The sequence below is a fragment of the Hyaena hyaena genome, unplaced genomic scaffold (assembly GCF_003009895.1).
Source record: "Hyaena hyaena isolate Hyena2069 unplaced genomic scaffold, ASM300989v1 scaffold_599, whole genome shotgun sequence".
Lineage (NCBI taxonomy): Eukaryota > Metazoa > Chordata > Mammalia > Carnivora > Hyaenidae > Hyaena > Hyaena hyaena.
In genome coordinates this window covers 855,195-877,217 of record NW_024081230.1, presented here as the reverse complement: position 1 = coordinate 877,217, position 22,023 = coordinate 855,195, and the positions used below count along the sequence as shown (strand labels likewise).

Sequence of the window (22,023 nt, the reverse complement as noted above, 5' to 3'; positions counted from 1 at the left end):
CTTTGGAGGAATGTCTGTGGAGTAGGGCCGGTTGGATGGGGTGGGAACCATGGTGCTAACAAGATACCTGGAGAATGTTCACTATGCTTCCCACAAATACCTGGCTGTCTAGGCTGGGAGGGAGGCAGGAGAGGAATGGTCTGCCAGCCAGCACTTTGTTCTTGGAAAATTCTTCCAAAGATTCCTGCCCCTGCAACACACGTTTTGAGATTAGTAAATACGTTAAATCTACTTCTCATACTCCAGTTGGTTTTTACTTTTAATGTTTATTTTTGAGAAAGAGAGAGGGAGAGAGAGAGCGTACACTAGTGGAGGAGGGGCAGAGAGAGGGAGACACAGAATCTGAAGTGGGCTTCAGGCTCTGAGCTGTCAGCACAGAGCCCAATGTGGGGCTCAAAACCCTGAACTATGAGATCATGACCCCCTCAGCCAAAGTTGGACGACGCTTAACTGACTGAACCACCCAAGTGCCCCTTTGTTGTTGTTGTTGTTTTTAATATTTATATATTTTTGAGACAGCACATAACCAGGGGAGGGTCAGAGAGAGGAGAGAGAGAGAATGCCAAGGAGGTTCCATGTTGTCAGCACAGAGCCTGATGCAGGGCTCAATCCCACAAACCATGAGATCATGACCTGAGCCAAAATTAAGAGTCAAACACTCAACCAACAAGCCACCCAGGCACCCTACCCCAGTTGCTTTTCAAACTGCTGCTTCTGTGTTGTATCTCTCCTGGGTTATTTGTTATGCTGGCTCTTTAAGGGTGGGAACTCAATTTTAAAGTACCCAGAGTTAAACCCAACTGATTGAAAAATTCTCAAAGATAAGCTGAAAAATTCTCAAAGATAAGCTCCACTGGTTTTCAAAGCTAAAGTGTCATGGGGATCCCCATGCCTGGGGTGCCTGAGGTGCCTGGGATGGGGTCTGATCCTCTCGCTTCTTCATGTTTCCAGTGTCCCTCTCATTTATGATTTTTCTCATAGGAAGAGGGGAGGATGCTGGGAGGGAGACTTCTCAACCATGCTTCTACTCCTTCTACCCTTTTTGATGTGGTCTTCTCCATGCCATTAATTCTGGAAAGTCTGTTCTGCCAGTCTTCAAGTTGTGAGTCATTTTCAGTCAGTTTCACTAATGCAGCTATTATCTCAGTGTGACTGTGGGATGAGGTGAGCTTAGGATACTTTGATTTCACCACCTTCTCAGAAGTCCTGTCTTAACCATTTAACCATTTTTAAATGTACAGTTCATTGGCATAAACATTTATGTGCAATCGTCACAAGTATCTATTTCCAGAACATTTTCATTTTCATTTGGTTCAAAATATTTTTAATTTTCTCTTAAGAGTACTTTGACTTAGGTGTTATTTAGAAGGGTGTTGCCTAATCTCCAAGTATTTTGGGGGTTTCCAGCTATCTTTTTGTTGATTTCTAGTTTAATTCCATTGTGGTCTGAAAATAGACATTGTATGATTTTTCTATTCTTTTAAATTTGTGAAGGTATGTTTTATGGCCCAAATGTAGTCAATCTAGTGAATCTGGGAAGAATGTATAATCTGTTATTGTTAGATGAAGTAGTCTGTAAATGTCAGTTATATCCAGTTGATTGATAGAGCTGTTAAGATCAAATATATCCTTATCAATATTCTGCCTGCTGGATCTCTCCAGATAGACAAGTCTCCAGCTATAATAGTGGATTCTTCTACTTTTACTTGCAATTCTATCAGTTTTTTGCCTAATTTATTTTGACCCTCTCTTGCTAGATGCATACACATTAAGGATTAGGTATGTCTTCTTGGAGTACTAACCTCTTTATCATTAGGTGATGTTCCTCTTTATCCCTGATAACTTTACTTGCTTTGAAGTCTGTTCTATCTGAAATTAAATAGGTACTCCCGCTTTTCTTTCGGTGTTATCATGGTCTATCTTTCTCTCCATTCCTTACTTTTAATCTAGATGTGTCTTAGTTTTTTAAATGGGTCTTATCTTTTTGATCCACTTTGACAATCTCTGTATTTTAATAGTATACTTAGACTATTGACATTTAAAATGATCGTTGATGTAGTTGGACTAATATTTATCACATTTGTTACTTTTTTCTATTTGTTACCCTTGTTCTTTGTTTCTGTTTTCATATTCCACACCTTTTCTGCCTTCTGTGCTTATAACTGAGCACTTTGTAAAATGATTCTATTTTGTCTCCTTTCTTAGCATATCAATTATACTTTTTTAATGTTTTTTATCAACACCCTGGAGTTTGTACTATATACATTTAGAAATAATCCAAGTCCACTTTCAAATAATACCATACAGCCTCACAGATATTGCAAGTACCTTATAGTAACACCATATGTTTAGTTTTTCCCTTCTTGCTCTGTATCATTGTTATCATTCCTTTTACTTATAGATAAGCATATATATACATAAGCATAATCAAATACATTGTTCCTATTATTACTTGAAACAAACCATGATCTATTAGATCAATTAAGAATAAGAAAAATGAAAGTTTATTTTCCTTTCAGTTATTGATTAGTTTGTGCTTTTCTTATGTAGATCTGTATTTCTAACCTGTATGATTTTTCTTCTCTCTGAAGAACTTCTTTTCACATTTCTTGTAAAATAGGTGTACTGGCAACACATTCCCTCAATTTTTGTTTGAGAAAGTCTTTATTCTCCTTTACTTTTGAAGGGTAATTTTACAGAGTGCAGAATTCTAGGTGGCAGTGGTTTTTTTCTCTCAGCACTTTAAATATTTCACTTCACTCTCTTATGTGGTTTCAGGGGAGCAGTGAGATGTTTTATCTTTGGTCCTCTATAAATAAAATACCTTTTTTCCTCTGTCTTCTCTTAAGATTTTTTTTTTTATCTGTGATTTTCTGAAGTTTGATGATATACATAAGTGTAGTTTTGGGGGCATTTATCCTGCTTAGTCTTCTTTGAGCTTCTTGGATCTGTGATTTGATACCTTACATTAACTTGGAGCAGTTCTCAGTCAGTTTTGTTTCAAATAATGCTTTTGTTCTCTCTTCTGTTATGTGTGCTACAGTTTTTGTGGTTGTCCCACAGTTCTTAGGTATTTTGTTTTGAAAGGGTTTTTTCCCAGTCTTTTTTCTCATTGAATTTTAGTTTTAGAAGTTTCTGTCGTTATCAGACTCAGATTCTGTACCTAGCCATGTCCAGTTTACTAATAAGATCACCAGAGGCATTCTTCATGTCAGTTACGTTGTTGGGTTGTTGTTGTTTTTTTTTTTTATCTCTAGCATTTCTTTTTAATTCTTTCTGAGAATTTCTCTCTCTCTGCCTATGTTATCTATCTGTTCATACATATTGTCTGCTCTTCCCATTAGATCCCTTAGCATGTTCATCATAGTTTTAATTCTGTCATCCCTGCCGTATCTAACTCTGGTTTTGATGTATCTTCAGTGTCTTAGGCCTGTCCACACTGAGTCTCCAGGAATTTGCATTTACAATTTACTTTTTTCTACCTTGCCGCAAGTTTCACACAGAGGTGTCTGCATTGTTCTCATTCATATTTGCCTGCCTCTCCAATTTTGGGGGCAGCAGTTTGCTCTGTGACCTCACTTCTCTAATCTACAAAGTGTATTCAGTTTTTCAGTTTGTTGAGCTCTTTACTTGTTAGGACAGAGTGGCAACTTCTAAGCTTCTTATGTACATACTAGAAACTAAAAATCCCAGAATTTTATCTTCTCAAATGCAAATTCTACCCATTAACAGTAACTCTCCATTCTCCCCTCAAACCAGCCCTTGGTAAACACTAAGTGAATCTGCCAGTTCTAAGTACCTCATATAAGTGGAATCATATAGTATTTGTCTTTTTGTATCTGTGTTATTTCACATAAAGTGTTCAATGTTCATCCCTGTTTTATCAGGTGTCAAAATTTCATTTCTTTCTTTGGCTGAATAATATCCCATGATATGTCTGTAGCACATTTTGTTTATTCATCTGATAGACACACTGGGTTGTTTCTACTTTTTGGCTCTTGTAAATAATGCTGCAATTAGCATGTAAGTATTGTTTGAATCCCTGTTTTCAATTTTTTTTATGTTTATTTTTGAGGAAGAGAGTACAAATGAGGGAGGGGTAGAAGGAGAGGGGAACAGAGGATCTGAAAATGGGCTCTGTGCTGACAGCAGAGAGCCTGATGTGGGGCCTGAACTCACAAACTGTGAGATCATGACCAGAGCTGAAGTCAGATGCTTAACTGACTGAGTCCCCAGTTTTCAGTTCTTTTAGATATATACCTATAAGTGAAATTCCTAGGTGATATGGAAATTGTATGTTTAGTTTTCTGAGGAACTGGAACAGTTTTCCACAGTGATTGTGCCATTTTACATCCCCAGCAATGCACAAGAATTTCAATTTTTGCACATCCTTCCCAACACTTGTAATTTTCCATTAAAAATAAATGTAGCTATCCTAATAGATAGGGGCATAGAGGTATTTCATTGTGGTTTTGACTTGCATTTCCCTAATGACTAGTGATGTGTATCTTTTCATTGAGTTTTGGCATTTGTCTATCTTCTTTGGAGAATGTCTATTCAGTCTTTAACTCATTTTTTTAAATTAGGTTGTTTGCTTTTTTGTTGTTGAATTATAGAAGTTCTTTATATATTCTAGATATTAATCCCTTATCTGATATATGACCTGAAAATATTTTCTCCCATTTTGTGGCTTGTCTTCTCCCTCTTGATCATGTCCTTTGATGTACAAAAATTTTAATTTTGATGGATTCCAATTTTTTCTTGCCTCTGCTTTTGGTGTCACTTCAATAAATCATTGCCTAGTCTAATGTCATGAAGATTTTCCCATATGTTTTCCTCTAAAATTTTTATCATTTTAGCTTTTACATTTAATCTTTGAATACATTTTGGTTACATAGTACATAGTATACTTTTGTATTTAGTAGAGATTAAGGTTCAACTTCATTCTTTTTCACATGACTATCTAGTTTTCCAACCACTATTTGTTGAAAAGATTGCACTTTCTCTCATTGAATGATCTTGGCCATGTTGTCAAAAATCAGTTGATTTTATATGCAAGAGTTTATTTCTGGACTCTGTTTCTTCGGTCTAAATGTCTAGGGAGTTGTTTGCTTCAATTAAATGCTTTAATTACTGTGGCTTTGTAGTAAGTTTTTAAATCAAGTAATGTGAGTCCTTCAACTTCGTTCTTTTTTTCTTTTCTTTTCTTTTTTTTTTTTTTACTATTCAAGGTCTCAAGATCTCACATGAATTTTAGGATTGGTTTTTCTATTTCTGCAAAGAACTTTGTTGGGATTTTGATACAGATTGCACTGAATTTTTGGATCACTTTGTGTAATACTGTCATCTTAATATTAAGTTTTCAATTCCATGAACATGGGATGTCTTGCCATTTATTCCTGTAGTCTTTAAATTCTTTCAGCATTGTTTTGCAGTTGTTGGTATACAGGTCTTTTTCCTCCTCAGTTAAATTTTTCCATAAGTGTTTTATTCTTTTTAATACAATTATAAATGGCATTGTTTTGTAACCTTTTCTTTTGAATTGTTTATTGTTAGTATATAGAAATGCAACTATTTTTCACGTGTTGATTTTGTATCACACAACTTTGCTGAATTCTGTTATAGCTGTAACACTTTTTGGTGACATTTCTACATATATGATCATATATTTTCAGTGTTTCTATGGAGAAACAAGAGCTTGGAGCTTCCCTGGTCCACCATTTTGCTAACGTCACACTTGAGAAAAACTTCTGGCTTTTTTTTCTTCTAAGCTAATTAATTCTAAACTTAAAATTATTGGGGTGCCTTAGTGGCTCAGTCAGTTCAAGTGTCCAACTCTTGACATGCTCAGGGCATGATCTCACAGTTTGTGAGTTTGAGCCCCACATTGGACTCTGCACTAACAGTGTAGAACCTGCTTTGGATTCTGTCTCTCCTTCTCTCTCTGGCCCTTTCCCCCTCGCACACATGGTTTCTCTCTCTCTCTATCTCAAATAAACTTTGAATAAATAAATAAATTTAAAATTATTTCATAATTTACCAAGTGGAAAAGTGCTAATATTTTTCCAGTTATTTAGTAGGGAGAAAGGACACAGGCAATTACATGGCATAATATTCCAATTATTTAATATTGAGATGTCAGAAGTATTGTGACCTTTTTTAAGTTTGTGAGAGAGAGTGCATGCAAGTGAGTGGAAGAGGGGCAGAAAGAGAGGGAGAGAGAATCCCAAGCAGGCCAAGCAGGCTGCACAATGTCAGCACAGAACCTGATGCAGGGCTTGAACTCCCAAACCGTGAAATCATGACCTGAGCTCAAACAGACACTTTAATGACTGAGCCACACAGGCATGCCTCACAAGTATCGTGACTTAAAATGTAAGCATATGTTTATAATCTTTTTAGAAATTTGACTTTTCGTTAAATGTTTATTTATCTTTGAAGGAGAGAACAGCGTGTAAGTAGGGGAGGGGCAGAGATACAGGGAGACACAGAATCTAAATCAGGCCCCAGGCTCTGAGCTGTCAGCACAGAACCCAGTGTGGGGTTCATCTCATGAGCTATGAAATCATGACCTGAGCAGAAGTCAGATGCCCAACCTACTGAGCCACCCAGGCACCCCATTTTTTAGAAATTTTAGACTGTAAACATGTGAATTATTTCAGTTGTCAAAATAATTTAACACCTGTTGGGGCTTTTTTAAACGCCTGTTTTATTGAAGAAAATTACCCTAGTTAGGTAGGCTTTTTTAATTTAATAAAGCAATTTAAAGGGTTTGTTTTACTGAGAAAATTTTAAATTGTCACTGCTTTCCCATGTATAGTACCAACCATGTGAAAGTGAAGCCCATCAAAATTGTCAACAGTATGTAATAAAGCAACATCATTTTGGAAGGGTATAGTTCTCTCAGGTAGTTTCAATCAGTTTAAATACAATCTGTATCATGGGGTACCTGGTTGGCTCAGTCGGTTAAGCATCCAACTTCGGCCCAGGTCATGATCTCACAGTTCGTGGGTTCGAGCCCCGAATCAGGCTCTGTTTTGACGGCTAGCTCAGAGCCTGGAGCCTGCTTCAGATTGTGTATCTCCCCCTCTCTCTGACCCTCCCCTGCTCATGCTGTGTGTGTGTGTGTGTGCATCTCTCTCTCTGTCAGAAATAAATAAAACATTAAAAAAAAAATGATAAATTAAATCAAATCTGTATCAGGTTGGGACTAAATTGAGGTAACATTTCACTTAGTTTGGTAGAAAGGGAATATATACTTGGTCTCTTAATTCAGTATAACTATTCTAAACCTTGTTTTTAATAGAAGTCATAAAAATCTTAACATTTATTTCTCTACATATACTGAGTTTTCCTTTTCCCTATTCCCTCTGAATCTTGCCCTTAATTTACTTTTCAGAGGCCTAGTATGTAAGAATTTTCTAACAGGCTTATATTTTAGCTCTATTATACTATCAATTTCTTTTTAATAAAAGGTTAAATATTTAAACTTAATCATAGAAACCAGTTGTCTTATACCAGTTCTCCTTAATAAAAAAATCACTTTCTGTATTGGTATTTTTTCTCCTGAATTTAATAAATTCCACATTAGTGGTAATAAGTTGAGACCTAGAACATGTGTCCTATTACAAATGAACAATTGGATATCATTAGGTTGTCCCCCTTTCCTTTGTACATATATCTTTAGGTGTGTTAATCCATTCAGTAGACACATTAATGAGCACTGGTTGAAGTGTAATATTGGAGGAAGTAAGGCTCGTTGACCTCAGCATGGAGTTTAATACCTCTAATTAAATTAGGTAGTCGACAGTCAGTATAAAGAAATAGCCGTGCCTCTGGCAAGCTAGAATTATTTATGACTCTGGTTCTTTGTTTTAAACTTGATAGGAGAAAATCATTTATATCTATTTTATAGAAACTAATTTTAGTTCTCACTTTTTATTTAAAATATCATGTGGTGGTTTTGTAAATTATTTTTAAGCATTTAAATATTTTCTCAGAATGAGAGTTAGGTATCTTTGAACCTGTTTATAGTATAGTGTTTTATTTCTTGTGAAGGGAAGCTTTTTCAAGTCTTAAAACAGTAGCAGCAGAATTTTTACAACATAGACTATACTTTTTGAACTAATTAAACATTCAGTCTAACAAAGTACTCTTTTTTTTTTTTTTTAATTTATTTCTAGGAGAGAGAGAGAGACAGCGTGAGCAGGGGAGGGTCAGAGAGAGAGGGAGTCACAGACTGAAACAGGCTCCAGGCTCTGAGCTGGCAGTCAGCACAGAGCCCGATGCGGGGCTCGAACCCACGAACTGTGAGATCATGACCCAAGCGAAAGTTGGACGCTTAACCGACTAAGCCACCCAGGTGCCCCCAAAGTACTCTTTTAGAAATATTATACAACCAAGTCAGTTTCCTCTGAAAAATCATGAGTGTAATGGATAGCACTTCATTTTCTGTTTTAGAATCTGGTCACAGTAGTTTCCCAAATACATGAGATTTATTGACCTGCTTGGTCAGATTTTAAATTTTAAACCTATTTATCTTATCTAGAGATAAAATTGAAATATACTTTGCTTTCCAGAGAACTTTTATGCCAAATGCAGTCTGGAAAATGAAATCAAAAACAAATTTAAAAAATAATCCCAAAATTTTTATTATTTTAGTAAAAATAGAGTTAGTATAATAGTTAATCAATGGTATGGAATTAATTTTAATCCCAAAATAACAACCTTACATAAAATAACTCTATTTTAATATCATAGACTGCCCTTAACCCCAATTTCTGTAAATATACTCTTCATGACAAGAATAGAGGATAGAGAAACCAGGAAGTATAAATAGTTCAGAGTAAATTTATCTCACCACTACAAATGGTATAATTTGGATGGTATAGCAGTGACTTCTCATTGCATGTAGAATAAAATTCTAATTCTTCACTCTGGCCTTCAATGCCCTATGTGATTTGGCCGCCTACCTCTCTGATCTTATCTCCTGTTACTTTCCTTTTCATTTAGCACAATCTGGCCTCACTGGTTCTCATTCTAAACTGACAGCTTGTCAAGCTCATACCAGTCTCAGAGGCTGTATACTTAATGTTCTTTCCATTTTAAATGCTCTTTCTCCACATCATCAGGCTTTCTCATTCTCACCATTCTATCCTCAGATTCACATGACAGTTTGTCAGAGAGACTTTTCCAAACCATCCTAGCTAAAGAAGTCCCCTTCACCCAAGTAACACTATCACATTACCCTATTTTATTCTTTTCATAGCACTTAAAGCTCCTGTCATTATCAAAGTAGCGTATTTAAATAACTGCCATAATTGCAGATAATTCTATTTTTATGCTTTGCACTATGTAATGGCAAAAAATTTACCAAGTACCAGGATACTATAACTAGACTTAACATAATCATGTCCTGTTCCACTTCTTTCTCTGAGTCCTTTCTCATTTCCTTTCTTTCTCCTGTCGTCCTTTTCGTTTCCCGTCTTTGTTTCTCCTTTTCTTCAGCAAAAGCGTACAGACTTGAACACTCTCTAGTGTTCTTCCAAGAACTGTGAAGCCCATGTTTGTCCAAATGTAACCAAAAAAGAAGTCACTCTGAAAAACTGCTGCCTCTCCTGCTCTGAAGCTTCAGATCCCAACAATTTCCAAATATAATAGGGTTGTTTTCTTGAGTTTCTGTAATGGAAAATATTTTAAAGGAAAATTTTACACTAGGCTTCTGGTTATACTAGAAGACAAGTCCAGTATGGATTTTTTTTTTCCATTTTCAAGCCATTGTCGTTTCAAACACATCTTCTGTACTTAAGTCACACATTTCAATAAAGTATTTTCAAGACTGTCTTTTTAATAGCTGTATATATTGAGTGCCCACTCTGCTACCATAATTGTATACTAGATACCATGCCTGTTGTTTCGAGAAGCTTTTCTTAATTACTAAAAATGAATGAACCAGACAGCAAGTGAACATACGAAAATATGTGTGATCCTAAAATGCATGAAAGTATGTTTTCTAACATGATTGAGAACTATATGATAGTGGGATTTTTTGCTATATGTGGGTATCTGAAAGGGGAAAGGATGAGGGCTTGAGGCAGTGAATATTAACCATTAATTCTTTTACTCTGTCTCCTCCACTGGACTTGAAGCTTTATGAGAGCAGAGACTGTATCTAGTTTTCTTTCACCCACTGTATCTGTCTGTGCCAGCCAACACAATGCATTTAGTCACCTCTCATTATTTGCTGATGTATCAAGAAAGGTAGATAGGAAGGATGGAGGGTAAGAGAGTGACCTTTTAAGAACTTACAAACTAGTACAAGTATGTAGGATGACTTGAACACCTGACCTAGGGCAACAGTAGGAAAAATAGGAAAGAAAGTACAAAAAAGGAATATAATGCTTTAAAAAAAAATGAAGAGATACAGTAAAGAAAACAAATTGAAGACTTTCAGATTTTGACCTAATTATAATTAGTTGTTAGGTACTTTTAACAGAAATGGGGAATTCAGAGGGTAACCTGATTTTGTGAAAGATGGTATTACTTTATATGAAATCTAGTCTCCAACTCCATAAAATGAATGCTATTTTGTGGCATTGAGGAAATCTAGAATTGAATGTAATCTCTGATAATCGTGGAAAATGAGAACACTGTCTTAAGATAGGCAAACATCTGATTTTCATAAATCAGATGGACATGGAACAGTCCACTAACTACAAAAATTACTAACATTCATGAGCTCCATGTCAATGCCTGACAAAACAGGATTATTAAACAGATGGTTTGTGAGCACTTAGATAATGAAGTAGTGATCACTAGGAGCCGCCATGAGTTCACCATAACAAATCACATCAAAGTAACTTAATTTGTTTGAATAGGATTACTAGATCAGGGAAGGCCATAGACCGTATAAAGTATTTAGCTAAGTTGTTGTGGACAAGTTGAAGAAATGTGGTCTTAATAATAGTTCATTAAGTATATTCGTGATTGGTTGTATAATCATATCTAGAGACCAAAATTATTTAATGAGAGGCATATAGAGAAGTGGTTAAAGTATGGTTTTTTGGAATTAGCCTGCCTGAGTGTCAATTCTGGGTCTACCACTAAAACTACTTATGTGACATTAGGCAAGTTTATTTATTTTCTTCACCTGTAAAAAAAAAAAAAATCCCTTACCTGTAAAAATTTTTTTTTAAATAGGGTTAATAATAACTGTACTTACTTTGTAGCATGATTGTTAAAACTAAATTATGCCAAAGCGCTTAGAATAGTAAGAATTTAATAAATACTGGATTTTTGTTTTTTTTTTTTAAATTTCGGGAGAGTGCAAGCAGGGAAGGGAAAGAGAGAGGAGAACAGAGGATCTGAAGCAGACTCTGCGCTGACAGGCTGCCAGTAGCAAGCCTGAAAGTGAAGCTTGAACTCATGAACTGTGAGATCACAACTTGAATCAAAGTCAGAAGCTCAACCGACTGAGCCACCCAGGTTACCCAATATTGGATATTATTTTAACCAAGAGGAACATTAAAATGACTTGCTACATAAGGCTGTTTCCCAGATTTGTCCTATTTGACATTTTTGTTAAAATCTAAATGAAGACACAAGAAATTGAATTTAAGGATAGCCCAAATCTGGAAAAGAGTCAACACATTGTATAGTAGAATCAGGCTAAAAAAAGACTTTGATAGGTTTAAAGATAATCTTAACCTGGCACGGTAAAATTTAATAAGAATAAGTTATCTCTTTAATTCTAGCAGTCAGTTGTACTTGCTTAGAACCTTGTAAGAACAAGACTTGAGGGTTTAAATTGACCACAACTTCCATTTGAGCCAACTTTGAAAAAATGCAGAAAATAATTTAGTTAACAGAACAAAGAAAGTTGTCCCACTATGAGCTGACCATACTGGTCAGAGCATATGTTAATAATGTGTTCAATTCCAGACACCACAATTTAACAGAAACATCAATAAACTGAGGTAATAATCCAGGATAATGAATAGCTTTGTAAACTAGAGGAGGAACTAAGGACACATTTAACCTGGAAAAGAAAATCTATATTTTCTATATTAGACCAATCTTCAAATATCTGAAAAGATAATATATAGAATATAGACACTGGATTTCTTTGGTAAGGATCATTGTAGAAGAACAGGCTTCAGAAAGGCAAATTTTAGCTCAGTATAAATAATGTTTTAATGATTGTAGGTTTTAAAAATGAATAGGCTGATTCATAAAGATATAAAGTTCCTAACCCTATAAGTATTCATTCAGATAGAGGCAGGATTTCTTGTCAGGGATACTGCACTGGGAGTTCCTGTATTGGGCTGGACATCAGAACTTTATTTAGGGTCTCTTCCAGTGCTAATATTCTATAATGTATTGAGGATTTCAGTTTTCAACATGTTGAATTTTATTTAGCTTATCTTCATGAATTGATAACGATAATCTGCGGCCTATATTATATATCCTGAATTAAAATTATTTCAGCAGTATTTGAAATGGGTTTGGAAGAGTCATTTGGTTGCCAATTATTTTACCACATTTATTCTACGTACAGAAGTCTTGTACTCTGTTTTAGAAGTGATTGGAATCTGAGTGCACAAACATATAGGTAGAAATTCTTTGAGAATTTTTGGAGTATAGAAAAACCTGGTGAGAATACACAGGACACAGTCTTCTAAGTCCTTAAGAGATAAAGAATAAATAAACATCAAATATTATATATTTATGTTAAAAGTGTCGAACACACTTTGCTTCTGAAATTCCTATTAACTGTTAATACTCAAAATTCTTTCAGTAATCTCTCAAAAAACTCCTAAAATATACATACCAATGATTAGCAATTTCTCAATTTGTGTTTATTATGTAGCAAGTTTTAAAGACCTAAAGATATAGGGGCACCTGGGTGGCTCAGTCCGTTGAGTGTCTGACTTCGGCTCAGGTCATGATCTCCCAGCTTAGGAGTTTCTCCCCACATCAGGCTCTGTGCTGATAGCTCGGAGCCTGGACACTGCTTCGGATTCTGTGTCTCCCTCTGTCTCTGCTCCTTTTCTGCTCATGCTCTGTCTGTCTGTCTGTCTGTCTCACTCTCTTCTCTCTCAAAAATAAACAAACATTAAAAAAATTTTTTTAATTTTTAAAATAAAAAAAAAAAAACCTAAAGATACAAAAACATGCCCAACCATGACAACATAATTACTTTTTAAAAAAAAAATGATAAGGGGGTGTTCTTGAAGCTTTCCCCTCAAAATGCTTGAACGTGTTTAGAATGACTTCATTATACACGTGGTTCTTTGCCACAGATATCTTCATTATAGCGTCTTAGTAAAAATGTATTCTTTTTTTTCCATTAAACTTCTATAACAGACTTTTAATACTCTGTGGGAGATATTTGAAGACAGGCTTTGGTTATAAGATAAAACTTTAGTTGCCCTTTTCTCTCATTTCTTCAGATAAGTAGGCACTAGAAATTATAGATAGCTTTGGCAAGAGTTCAAGGGTTAATGTAGCAGATAAATAAAAGGAATTTTCTGTAAATTGAGACCTGCATTATTTCAGTTGTCTTGTCTTTTCTAACCTAACTCATTTAATTTTAAAAAGTAAATACTTAAATTCTTCCTGACAGTGTGCTCAGCTTTTACTATCGTTTATTACTTCAATTATACTTGATATCACTTAGAACAATCTGCCATTTGGAAATCTCAGTATAGCCTGGAGCTTAGTATTAGATCTGGCTGCTATTGTAACATGTACAGCATATGACATTAATGTATCAAAATTAGATTGGATCATCCCTCCTGGTTAAATTTATTTCACATTTCTTTTGTATTCAGTTAACATAAACCTATTAGGGAAGCTGACACATGGGGATGGCTGTATAGGAAGGATATTTTTAAAGTATTTTGATTAAAAAATGAAATTATAGAGCCATAGCTTTTCTAAGTTGTGTAATCTGTTTGGTTTTTTAAAATGTCACAGAACCCAAGTACTGAATTTATATCATTCAAGGGGTGTGTGTTTCCACACATGTGTGTGTGCTGTGGTGTAAATAATGAAGAATTAAAATTCAAACAATATTTTGATGATTAGGCCTACCATCATGAATTTAGAACGAGTGTGTTTATGGTTTCCAAAAAGGAAAAAATATTTAATACACTTAAACCTAAAAAAAAAAAAATCTCCTTAAAAGAAAATAAATATTTTTATACTGTATTTCTAGAATAATAGATTCTGGTCTATAGGTTACCTGGGTACTGTCTTTAGAGTAACAGCTACCTCTATTTTATAATCCATCAAAGTATCTGAAGGGGCATTTCGTTCTTAGAAATACAAATGTTAAAATTCAGGGGTTTACCATGTATTTTCAGATACTTTAGTGATATTCATGGTGATTAGAATTTTCTAGATAGACTGGTGTTTGGGACTTTAGAAACTATTAGAACACTGGTTCTTGGCTATTATTATTATTATTATTATTATTACTACATACGCCTGTTTGATAAACTCTCTCCTCAGAAAAATACACAAATAAAAGTTTATAAGCAATTTTCAAATATTCACAGATCCCTTGAACCTCTAGGGTTATGGGGTCCCTGGCTGGCTCAGTCAGTAGAGTGTGTGACTTTTGATCTTGGAGTCATGAATTTGAGCCCCAGGTTGAACATAGAGCTAACTTTAAAAAAAAAAAAAAGAACTCATGGCTAAGGGTAACAGAAGAGAGCTTTTCATCAATTGGACTTGACTCCTTTTGTTGTTGTTGTTGTTTAAATCACATATTTAAACTTCTCTCCTATGCTGTGGTCTTTAAGTCGAATAAATTACATTATTTCAAAAATAGAAATCATTTCCATGTTAGCTCATACAAAAAATATTGATGACACTTACCCTAGTTCTCTCTTCCAAACCTTCCTATACAATGTGTCCATTTATCTGAAAGTAGTCAAAGAGCTCATGTGAAATATGCACCAAAAATGGACTCCGATGTTTGTGGTGACAGAATCCCTTAATATACTAAGATAACTACATTGTATATTAAAATACATGTTTATACAATAATCTCTATGAAGAAAACTCAAGACTAATGGGTATTAAGTTCATTTTTCTAATAACTTACTAGAAATCCAACTTTTGGATGCTTTGCTTTTTTATAATTTTAACCACCATAATGTTAACCCTATCTGATTGACAAAAGCCTTTGTAAGCACCACAAATATTTAAACAACGTCTTGAGACTCTAACAAATTTCAAGAAGTCTGTTTGGAAGAATTTCATAGGCGACATTTCATAAGCAAAAAAACCCGGGAAATTTGTTGAACCAAATACAGTCAACTTTCTCTTACTTAGTAGGTTATTTACCCAATTGATGAATTACCTATTTTTTTTCCTTCTCTTCCTGTTGCCTTCTTTAGGCAACTTTACTGCTCAATAGCACTTCAAGAGAATGGTCAGAAAAAAAGAAGAATCTTAAATCACTCACTTTTTTCTTTAATTTTTTTCTAATGTTTATTTTTGAGAGACCGACAGACAGTGGAGGAGGGCAAAGAGAGAAGGAGACACAGAATCCAAAGCAGGCTCCAGAGTCTGAGCTATCAGCACAGAGCCCAACATGGAGTTTGAACTCATGAACCATGAGATCATGACCTGAGCAGAAACCAGTAGCTTAACTGACTGAGCCACCCAGGTGCCCCAAATCAGGTTTTTTTTTTTTTTTTTTTTTTAGTTTTTTAAATCTTTATCTTAGAGAGAGACAGAGCAGGAGCAGGGGAGGGCCAAAGACAGAGGGAGACACAGAATCTGAAGCAAGCTCCACTCTCTGAGCTGTAGAACAGAGCCTGACACGAGGCTTGAACTCACAAGCTGCGAGATCATGACCTGAGCTGAAGTCAGACACTTAACCAACTAAGCCACCCAGACAACCCAATCGCTCACTTTTTAAAAGCATTTAAACAACCTTTTAAAAGGTTTGGTAGTGGAGAATTAGAGTATTTATGCTGCATATGAATTTTTAAGTCTAAGTTCTCTGTTTCCCATTAACTATACACAGTTAAAAAATTTCTGGTCTTCTGTAGTGTCTGTCTTCTAACGTTTTGAGTGTGTTGCACATGTTCAAAAAGTGATCAAATGAAATTTATGGTTTTAATTTATTTACCTTTTAATCTTTTTTCTAGTATAGTATGTTGTCAGTAGCTGTATGAATAACTGTATGCTTTTTCTAAAGCACTATGAACTATTTTGGTTTTCCAGTTGAGACATTTGGGAAATGATGAAGTACACATTGTTTGGTCAGAGCATACTAGAGACTACAGAAGAGGAATTATTCCTACAGAATTTGGTGATGTCCTTATTGTCATATATCCAATGAAAAATCACATGTTCAGTATCCAGATAATGAAAAAACCAGAGGTAAGAACTTCTCATTATTTTTTAATAATATTTGTTGAGCTCTTGAATGGGTTGTGAGTTTCTTCTTTCAGAGGTATTAGAATAGGCATCAGGTTGTGAAAACAGGGGGAAGTGAGGCAAAGACTCTTGTAGCAATGTAAATTGTTAAGTCTGGTTCAGAAGGAGCTAAAAAAGAAAAAATAACAAGAAACTTGTTCAGATGGGAGAAGTGCCAGAGTGGAAGCTCCTTTCTACTAAGGTCACAAAAGGATTACGTTTTATTAAGAGGATGATTATAGTTTCCTAAAGGATACAATAAGAAACAATCATTCCCTTGAGATCTGGAATGTATGATTCCTGTATTTTTAGTTGGTATATCTTACTAAGAATTACATGATTGTTTAGTCATGTCACTTTTAATAAATGAAAGTTCTACAAAGTAAAAAAAAAAAAAAAAAGTTGTAGTTGGATGTCTTCTACCATACGGTTCAAGCACACTTGAGAAGTATTTTCTTTCAAAATAATAAAAGTGTGATAGTGTTTGAGTGTCTTTTTTGCTTTTTTTAAAATCAAATAGTTATAATTTATAGAAAATCTAGTTTTTGACAGTTGATCATGAATCTTTGGCATTTCTTGAATTAGACTGTTTCCCACAGCCGGTTTGAGCTTACAGCCCGGTTCCTTTAGGTTTATATAAACTAGAGATCAGCAAACTATGGTCCACTTCCTATTTTTGTACAGCCTACAAGCTAATAATGTTCTTATCTTTTTATGGGCTTTTCTTCTTTCTTTTTCTTTTTTCTGTTTTTGTTTTGTTTCAGTGCTCCCTTTACCCACAGGTTTTTTTTGAAAATCAAAGAAGAATACACAACAGGCACAACATATGGCCACAAACCCTATAATATTTACTGTATTATCCACAGCCCACGTCCTTGCCTTCAGCTGTCAACTGTACCAACAATACTCAAATAAAATTACTTTGAAACTGTCAGTCATCTGATAAAAGTGACAATTATCAAAACAGATTTTTTTCTAATAAACTATGTATTGAAGGCTTTTAGATTTTATAGTGAAGGTAGTCACAGAAATAATGAAAAACTAACTTACTGCCTATAAGAACGTGTTATTACTGTGTTTACTCAGTGGAAGAAAAGGAATTTATTTCCAGTGCTAAATTTTTGTGTACAGTTGAGACAACAAAAATTTGAAAATTGACAGGGAATATAAATTATTTAGTCAGTTAACTGAAGCACAGTTCTGTTTGAATAGGAAACCCTATAGGCTTTTGGCATATTTTTTTTTTATTGTCCTAGTGTGAATCATGGAAAAGAACTGAATTTGAATAATATTGAATTTGAGTGTGTTTCACACACTGAAGGAAGAACTACAGAGAAACATTTTTGTGTGCAATGTCTTCATTGTTCTTATTTATAATCTTTCTCCAATATGAGTATAAAATTATGTTCTAATTTCTCAATCAGGTTCCCTTCTTTGGTCCACTCTTTGATGGTGCTATTGTGAATGGAAAAGTCCTACCCATTATGGTTCGAGCAACAGCTATAAATGCAAGCCGTGCTCTAAAATCTCTGATTCCATTGTATCAAAACTTGTATCCTTTTTAACAGTATGGTTTCTACCGTAATACATGTCTGCTTTCCAAGGTAAGTATGTCTTATGTGTCAGGAGCTTTGAGTTTCTGTTCATTGATATATAGATGATAGATCTCCTCCCCAGTGCTTGAGCAGTTATCATATCTGAATTATGTATTTTCTTTTATACACTACTAATCAGTACTTATCTTATGGGTAACTAATTAGGGTCTCATGCTAGGTACTCTGATACTGTGGATGTAAAGAAATAACCAAAACAGGCATCATAAAGTACTCAATCTAGTTAAGGAAATATACTGTTTTTAGTGCATGTGTTGTAACAGAGTTATGTAGTGTTTTAGATTTATAATGAGAAGGAGCCCCTCACTCAGCTGGAAGGGATAGTGGTGTCAGGAAACACTTATGATAAATGTGAGGATTAAATATTTAAGGATGATGAATAAAAGTTAATCAGGTGGATGAGATTAAGAAGACCATTCCAAGCAGAAGGAACAAGATAAACAAAGATGTGGAAGTATGAGAGGACATGGAGTGTTTAAGAACATGGCCTCTGGAGGGGCACCTGTGTTGGTTAAGTGTCCAGCTTCAGTTCAGGTCATGATCTCCTAGCTCATGGAGTTAAGCTCCGCATCAGGCTCTGTGGTGTCAGCACAGAACCTGCTTCAGATTCTGTGTCTCCCTCTTTCTCTGTCCTTCCCCCATTCATGCTCAATCGCACTCTGTCTCTCTCTCAAAAATAAATAAGCATTTAAAAAAAATTTTTTTTAAAAGAAAGAACATGGCTTCTGGAGCCAGACTTTCGGACTCAAATTGTTTATAGTTATCCAGCCTTGAGAACATTATTTAAATAATTTGAGCCTCCGTTCCCATATGTATAAAATGAGAATGATAACATCTAGCTCATCGTGTTATGAGATCTGAATGAGTCAGTATGTATAAAGCTCTTAGAACAATGCCTGGGACACAATATGTACACAGTTTTAAATTTTAAATTGTTTTCTGCAAATTGCTTTCTAAAATGAATTTCTATTTCCATATACTTTTACTGTATGATTAAAACATTTCAATTATTTTTCTTAATAAATTGTGGATGTTAAGCTTCACAGGGAAGGCTTTTTAAAATATCCTGAGTTCTATTCCACATGAAATGGATTTATCGTAAGTCTGCCACATATATTCTCTTCTTTTGATGAAAATTGACTTAAGCAATCTGATTCCTATGTAATCTCTCATGTATTCTGACACTGTGAAATGGAATTATAGGTGGTGGATCATGGCATGGTACATTGATTAAGCTTAATGACATTTATATAGCATTTCTTATTTGTGACAGTTATATCTTCATTTTAAGTTAAAACATCAGATTTGAAGTAGTCATTGTGAAATGCAAGTATTTGGGTTTATTATTCCCTGAATATCTCTAGAAAGATAGCTAATCCCAAGAAATAGATTATTACCCATAAATTAATTTTATCCACATTGTCAACTCCTCTGAGATTGTCTTTCTCATCTTTGCCTGATCCTGATGTTCATCCTAAGGTTAGTGTTCTCTGTCCTTTCATTTAAGACATAGTTGAAACAATGCCTTAATCTTTTGGGAAAGTGGGGAGAGAGATTAGACTGTAGTACAAAATTCTGTTTTCCTCTTGGGTCATAAAATAGGGACTCCATTTACTGAGCAAACACAAGCTATTTCTGGCCTGAGGTACAAACATTTAAAATGTACACTTTACCAAGTAGTTAATGATGCAAAATAAAAGTGTTGAGGCTATGGCTTAATTTCTTCTTCCTGCACCTTAATTTATACTCTTTTGAGAACTGTTTCAGATTTGCACGTTACACTAGAGGTATGGTGGCTGGACTTAGAGTTAGAAAATAATGATTTTAACTCAAACTCTGCCTTGTAATCTTGGTCTAGTCACAGAATCTCTAAACCTCACTTTCTTTGTAAAAAAGATAATACCCGTCTCCGAATTATTGTCAAGATTAAATGAGGTAATGAATTTGGTTGTGGTTAGGAAATAAGGTACATTATTTTGTGCAGTGATTAATTCTGTTATGTGTAAAGATTACAGTCAATATACAACAACTCTACCCAACACCAAGGAATTGCCTAATTGAGTTTTTATGTTTGGTTGGTTGGTAGGTTAATTGATTGGATTGGCTTTTCAGGCCTATTTCATGAAGTTCTTACTAGTTAGTTGATCTTGCTGAGACATTAATAGATACAACATTGGAGAAAATTTCTAAGATGAAAAGATAATTTCAGATGGAAAGAGTAAACATAAACACTATCTACACAGCAAATATGAGCAATTTCCATCAGCAAAACCACTTCTGGAACACTCAAAAACATAAAATCAGATCAAAGAAAATTTTCTTGACCTGGAAACTTGAATTTATAATCTATATGGAAATTATTTCCCCATACTACTTAAGGATAGCAAAGATACTCCAACCTTTGCTAATCTGAAAAATATATAGTCATCTTTTACAAAGATTCACAAAGTTCCATATTAATTCTAATGTCTAGGGAAATGATTTTACGCAAGTAGATCACTTGATTTTTAAATGCAACTTTATATACTAAATTACAACTAGATGTTTCTAAGATTTTGAAATACAGATGTCTTTTAATTTTAAATAACAAATATATTAAATTTTAAAATGTATGTTTTTGACATATCTAGGTAAGTTCTTATTAAGGAAAAAAAATCATGTGTTCTAAAACAGATCAATAGAACTAGACAGAAATTACAACAGAAATTGAAATAGAAGTAGGCTTTGAAAACCACCAGTTACTACTTTAATCCTCATAAGAAAAATAAAAGGATAAAAGAATATGTAATAAACTCACTTATATTTGGATAATTGTACTGCTGTGTTAGTTATTTTATGCCCAATAAAAGTACCCACTAAGATTCCACAGCATAAATTGTGCTATTTATGATCATTAAATACAGTTTAAATTTTATCCTGGGAACATCTTCTGTAACTATGAATCTAATGTTGTTCACTAAATGAGGACAATATTGATTGTCATATGCTGTCCAAATCGATCATGCTGGCAGCCAGAATTACAGTAATCTGTCAGTATTGATGACTGTCTTTCAAGCTTTGAAACCTCTCCTTCACTTCACTTGTCATTTCTTGCATTACTTGTACTTGAAAAACATTTTCTTGCAACCTCGGTCTTTGTCAGCTAGGGGCTTTTTTTCTTTTTTCTTTTTTCTCTGGTCTTAAGCTCAGTTTGTTGGTTTGATCATGCAGTTAGAATTGAAATGCAATGCTGGGGAGGAAGAATAGGCAGATTCTGGGTAGCCATTGGACCTGAGGGATATTTCAGGTTGATTTTAGCCATCATTTGTTAGTTACCTGTTGAGTGGGTGTGTGGGGATTGAGTTGTTTTGGCTTTTCTGCAGTAGGAATAATATTTCCAAAGTATTAATTTCATGATCTTAGCTATCATGACTCTATACCTTACATAAAAATTTTAAAGCAATTATTTGTTATGATCTTAGAGACATTTCAAGTTTGTACAACTGTTAAATATGATGCTATCATGTATGTACTATTTTTTTTAACATGAGGTTTATTACAAAGAAATTTTTAGAAGTTATAGAATATAATTATGTTGTATTAGGGTTCTCAGAGAAACAGAATCAGTTGGATGTAAGTGTATACATACATCGAGAAAGATTAATTTTAAGGAATTAGCTCCCATGATTGTGGATACTGGCCAGTCTGAAACCTGCAGGAGTTCCTGCCTAGAGTTGATATTGTAATCTGAGTCAGAAGTCATCTGGAGGTAAAATTCCTTACTTCTGTGGGGACCTCAGTCTTTTCTCTCAATGCCTTTAATTAATTGTTTGAGGCCCACCCACATACACGATAGAGGGTAATCTGCTTTACTCAAAGTCTCTTGATTTTAAATTTTTATAATATTTATTATTTTGAGAGAGAGCAGAGGAGGGACAGAGAAAGAGAGACAGACAATTCTAAGCCTGATGTGGGGCTTGAACTCACGAACCAT

The 22,023-nt window shown here is 34.6% G+C and overlaps 1 protein-coding gene across 8 annotated transcripts in view; it reads left to right on the top strand.

Annotated features, from left to right (window-relative positions):
• Positions 1 to 22,023, top strand: part of RALGAPA1 (Ral GTPase activating protein catalytic subunit alpha 1) — a 259,277-nt gene that overhangs the window by 209,335 nt on the left and 27,919 nt on the right. For 7 of the 8 annotated variants that reach the window (XM_039257004.1, XM_039257003.1, XM_039256998.1 and 4 more), the window contains 2 exons: positions 16,243 to 16,401; positions 17,862 to 17,989. In XM_039257004.1, the coding sequence (XP_039112935.1) occupies positions 16,243 to 16,401; positions 17,862 to 17,989 (287 nt within the window). Of the gene's footprint in view, positions 1 to 16,242; positions 16,402 to 17,861; positions 17,990 to 22,023 lie in introns of those variants that run through there. The other variant, XM_039257002.1, reaches the window with a different exon arrangement.